The sequence below is a fragment of the Arvicola amphibius genome, chromosome 7, assembly GCF_903992535.2.
Source record: "Arvicola amphibius chromosome 7, mArvAmp1.2, whole genome shotgun sequence".
In the NCBI taxonomy this organism is placed as follows: domain Eukaryota; kingdom Metazoa; phylum Chordata; class Mammalia; order Rodentia; family Cricetidae; genus Arvicola; species Arvicola amphibius.
Window position 1 is genome coordinate 66,650,851 of NC_052053.1, and position 5,858 is coordinate 66,656,708.

At 38.1% G+C, this 5,858-nt stretch overlaps 1 gene segment (V, D, J or C); it reads left to right on the forward strand.

Annotated features, from left to right (window-relative positions):
* The first annotated feature begins 1,756 nt into the window (after positions 1-1,756).
* LOC121677257 lies at positions 1,757-2,211 on the forward strand. The segment is given in 2 exon segments: positions 1,757-1,802; positions 1,904-2,211. Coding segments are annotated over 2 exon segments (354 nt in total).
* Positions 2,212-5,858: the final 3,647 nt, after the last annotated feature.

Below are 5,858 nucleotides of genomic sequence, written 5' to 3' on the forward strand. Positions count from 1 at the left end.
GAAGTATTCAAAAATACAGGGAACATTTAACTCATACTGTACATGGAGATCAAAGCTTTCACAGGTTGGCAGTCTTCTTAAAGTGAAGAGCAGTTTTTACCATGGCAACGCACAGTAGAAAGTGAAAAGACTATGCATAAAGAAATAATGGACACAAATTGTGACGTCTGTAATGCCAAGTTAGACAGATAGTTCCTGAATCTTGAATGGACAGGTTAGTTCCAGCTTTGCACTTCTCTTTCTGGTGATTTGAATTAACAAGGCATAGGAAAAAACACTAGAAACTCTTTTTTTTTTCTGAATGAGTCTATACCTTTATTCCATGAAAGGATTAATGGAGGTTGGAAGACCTTTCCCAAGAGGGCTGAGGGAAAGGCCTGCAATGTTTTGCCTGCCAACCATCGCTCCTTGCAACTGAAGTTCATTGACTCTGTTGCTTCTGCTGCCTTTTTTTTGCTGAGAGTGAAACTCAGATTCTTCCACCTTCCAATATGAAGGGAAGACCAGTACATCTCCAGGAATCCTACATGCCTTCAGCTCCAGATTATGAGGATATCCAGCCTCTTGGATTGAGCTCCAGTGTTCTCAACCTCTCTGGCACATGTACTGTTATTTTGGACTACCCTTCTGGTCTTGTTATCTATGTCTTTACTATCATTCAAGTCACAGGGTTCCCTATGTTCATATCTACTTTCCAGTGCACTTCTTGTTATCACTTAATGTTCTCTGTCTTGTTACTACTTCAGTGAAAATAACCCTCAAACCTGGCTGCATGCTGTTGCTTTTCATGAAGTGTTAAGAATAGCTGAGCTTCCCATAACTTACCAAAGCAACAATCATATTTAGGAACCTGTGATTTTCTACATGCTGAGGAGAGTGACAAAGAAAGATATAAAAGTACATGAATAGACTGAAATAAATTAAGAAGAATGAAAACTAGTGTCCAGGTAGGATGTTCCAAAATGAGAAGGTAAAATCTGAGCCTAATAAAATGGGACCCAAATCAGTCCCACAGATTTTCTTAAAGATAAACATGTGAAATCACATGTATGAAATATGTGAGCTGCTTCCTCACAAGATATTTCCTGAGAAGTTATAAGAATGAGACAACTTAGCCAGGTGGTGGTGGTCCACGCCTTTAATCCCAGCACTCAGGAGGCAGAGGCAGGCGGATCTCTGAGTTCGAGGCCAGCCTGGTCTACAAAGGTAGTTCCAGGACAGGCTCTAGAAACTACAGGGAAGGGAAACCCTGTCTCGAAAAAAAAAAAAAAAAGAATGAGACAACTCCACAGATACCAAGACAAAGAATTTTAAGTAGTCCCTTAAACAGGATTTCTGATCACCAAAAGTACCAATTCCATTTAAATTCTCTCCTGGAAAGTTACAGAGATACATAAATCCATTGAGAACCTGGTATCCTCCTCTGCCTGCACTGAATGAATGTGGACCTAGTTAATGTAAACACTTCCATGTTTTGCTTTTAAGGCCTGTACAGTATGACTCAAAATATATCCTGTTTCTCTGGAATTGGAAATCCAGACAGCATCATGGCAATTCCCGAGGTTCAATTTTGAGTAACTCTAAGATGCACAAAGCAAATCACAGTTTCCTGGAGGAGAAATAGGAAACATTGCCTGTGCTTCCTTTTATGCTCTCTGGCACCTCCCCCAATGCAAAACAGTCCTCAAGCTCAGTATGAAATCCAAGGCCAAGCTGAGAGGCCCCATCTCCTTCTAACTAGAGGCTTTAACACAACATGGCTGTCCTGGTGCTAGTCCTCTGCCTGGTGACATATCCAAGTTGTAAGTGCTTCATCAGGGTTTCAGGAAAGGGACCCAGGGTTTTCAACTATGCGTTATATGACTGATTTTGTTGTTGCTTGTCCCTAAGTGCCCTGTCCCAGGTACAGCTGAAGGAGTCAGGACCTGGTCTAGTGCAGCCATCACAGACTCTGTCACTCACCTGAACTTTTCTGGCTTCTCATTAACCAGCTATGGTATAAGTTGGATCCGCAAACCTACAGGAAAGGGTCTGGAGTGGATGGGAGCAATATCGGGTGGTGGAAGCTCAGAGTATAAGTCAGCTCTCCAGTCCCGAATCACCATCACCAGGGATATGTCCAAGAGCCAAATTTTCTTAAAACTGAACAGTCTGCAAACTGAGGACACAGCCATGTATTTCTGTGCCAGAGACACAGTGAGAGAACTCTAGTGTGAGCCTGCACAAAAACCTCCATATGGAGACACTCATGACCAGCAGGGGGTGTTGGGGACCAACAGATTCTCCCAAGAGCAATATGTGCTTGCTTAATAAGATAAGAAGTTCTAGACTGTGCTGCATGAGAATATGTTTGAAAATTAGAATCTGTGTTTTCTTCTTCCAAACACAAAGAAGAATAAAAAAATCTCTAGAGACATCTCTTCACTGTCATAGTCTACTAAACTTCCTATTTGTTCAAATACCATACCAAATAGCTTTTCCTACAAGTCCTGTAAGCTAACAATCTGCTTCTTGTTATTAGATAGAATGACATATAACTTTATATGTTTTACATACACACATATATACATACATATTCACATATTTTCTTATATATGCAGATATTTGAAAGGAGTCAGCAGTTATGACTCTTTTGAATGTTGCATTCAGTTATGACCTAGAGAACTTTAAAAGAGCTGTAATTTTTCTCTTTGTTTTTGCATCTGTGATAGAGACCACAGCTCCTTAATTTAAAATCATTTTCACACAACACCCTGGAAACTGAAATATCAATAGTTTCCTTCTACACCAAGAAGGTCCCGTTAAAGGATAGAATCGATTATTGCTTTGACAGATCCAATTTCATGCTTTTGCACCTTGGTTAAAATTAGTTTCCCATCAGACTTACAAGCAGTGGTTCCTCAGATAAAACAAATAGTTATTGTTTAGGGTCTGTCTAACTTAAAAGCTGACTTTCTCCATATTTGAAACAGGATGTGTTCTTATTAACTTTGGTCAACTTCCATATAACTTATTATTTGGGATAACCCTTCCCAACTAGCTGAATAATCTTCTCACTCTACACTACACTTCTCAAACTATAATCAGACTTCCCTATTTAATATTCCGAAAATGAGCTTCTTAAATTCCACAGATTAAGTGGTCATTTTGTCCTCTTGATGCTTGGCTGTTCTGATATAAGGCCCTCCATGTTCATGCAGATTGGTTTGATATTTCAACTGTTGAGAACTGAGATGCAGCAAACATAAAAGGGAAGGTTGCCACTGCTTATCTGCCCATTTGGGAAGCAGCTCAGAGATTCAGAGAACAGACTGTTCTTGCAGGGAAACAGTTTCAATTTCTGGCACCCACAATGGTTAAGTCATACCTACCTGTAAATTTGGAGAACCCATGGTCTCTAATTGGCCCCATGCAGACTACACTACTCACTCAGAAACATACACACATAATTAGAAACAAAATATTTCATTTTCTCATCCACTGTTTAGAGTTAACCCAATGTGAGTACTCCATAGTTTATATAAAGCTTTGATACATAGAGAAAATTTCAATAAGTAAAAGGCTAGGACCTTTAACTCCTAACATTTTCCCCTCATTCAAGAGATTAGTCTCATTTTTCTTCTCAAATATAACTCATTTCTATCACTTGTCTGAAATTTGAGTCTAAGGAGAGCACATAGCTCTAATGCCCTCATAAATAGACATTTTCCTGAATCTCATCCTCTCTTTTGGTTCTTTCATATTTGCCAATGTATGTGGGCAGAGTAGGTTGCATATAACAAGCATCTTTGATCAACATAAAAGTGAAAGTGAAAGTCAAAAGAATAAGTTGCCTGTAACCAATAATTCAAGACTCATTTACTAAAGGAAATAAAGAAATCACAGTGCTATGGGGATGGAGAGAAATTGGCCCTGTGCCTTGTAAAAGGGAACATGGTTCTATTACATTACTGTAAAGGAGTTTGGGAAAAACCACAAAAATTTTGTATACACGAACCCATGCCCAACATTCTCACTTCTACATGAGGATTCAAAGAAAATGACATTTTCAATTTAAATACATTATTGCATTTCAATGATTATTTCCATATCCCACTGTTATACTGTCTCTCTCTGCTGAACTCTCTATAAATGAAGCCTGAGGTGTCAAATCTCACAGAGATGTCCACAATTAATTGTGATTGTAGTTATCACATCCCTATAATTATAACTTAATTATTTTCCATACAATTGTCCATAAATAAAAGTGGGCACAGAAGTTACATTGGTTATCTTTCTTTAAATTAATTTATTGAATTAATGTGGTGAAATAATAATTTGTGCATTCAAATATCAGCACCCTGCAAAGTTTTCAAGTGAGTAAACAACTATGAAAGTATTATACCGTAAGACAGGAAAAAGAAAACTTGTTTCATTGTTCCCTTGAATCTCCTTTCATGATTGCCTCATCTCATTATTTTAGGGAACATTGGGTATTTTTATTTACAACAGTTATGCTCACTTGAAGAGTTCACTGCATTGCTCACTGGCCACTGGCCTTTGTTGCACTTGGACAGACATTGACTGGTTTTTTGTTTTTTTCTAATTGAAACAGACTCTCCTATTCATTGTGTTCTACATTTTAGTGGATTATTCTTCTCCAGGTTCTCACATTCATCTTCTGTCTTCAGGCATATGGAATCTCTCTTATACAATATCTTTTTGTATCCCATGTTATTGAAAATAATCACAAGCTTGTATCTGATAAATTTATTAATAAATTTAACAGATACATGGAATATAAAAATCATTCATGTTGCTATTGATTTAAAATGTGAAATATCCAATCCCAAGTAGTACACAGACATTCGCTAATGCCAATTGATCCATGTGGGTCTAGCTCTGCACTTTATTTCCCCTATGGTTTGTATTACCAAAGCAAGGATGAAAGTTCTTCACACTCTTGTTCTCTATTGTGATCTACAACTCAAGGCATAGGGTGCCTACTTCTCCACTTTTTGTAATGATTCAGCTTCCCTTCCCTATTTTTCACTTTCATTAACACAACTCTCAAGAATAGTTGCATACTACTGTGCTTTCTGGAATTTTATTGACAGCCAAATTTCCCATCCCTTATTAATGCAATAATTATTTATAGGAACATGGGTTTTTCTGTATTAATGGCTAAAAAGAGAGATAAAAGTACATAGAGAAAGGTAGACTGACATATGTCAAGAGGTACTAAAACCAGTCCCTTGATACTATGTTCTAAAATGAGAAAGTGAATAGGTTGAGCCACATGAGGTAGGAACCAAATAAGTCTCTTGAGTATCTTCTCAGATAAACACTTGAAATCACATGTAATAATGTTAGTGAGCTTCATCTTCACAAGTGATCTTCTAGACAAGTGATAAGAACCAAGGACAACGGCGATGAGCATGAACTCAACAGCATGGATGGGCTCACTGTGAGCCTTGTCAGTTTGGTTGCTCACCTTCCTGGACTTAGGGGGAGCTGGGAGGACCTTGGACTTAACATAGTGAAGGGAACCCTGATGGCTCTTTGGCTTGGAGAGGGGTGGAGTGGAGGTATGGGTGGAAGCGAGGGGAGGGAAGGGGGAGTAGGAGGGGAGGAGATGGAAATTTTTAATAAAAAAAATGAGAAAAAAAAGAATAAGAATGATTTCACTGACATCAAGTGAATAAATTTTAAGTTGTTTCATAAAGTAGGGTTACTGATAATTAAGATCCCAATTCCATATTAATTCAGTGCTACAATTTATAGAGATATACAAACACATTTAGGTTATGGTACACTGTTCTGCCTGCACTGCATAAATGTGGACTCACTTAGGGGAAACACTCCTATGTTTTGCTTGT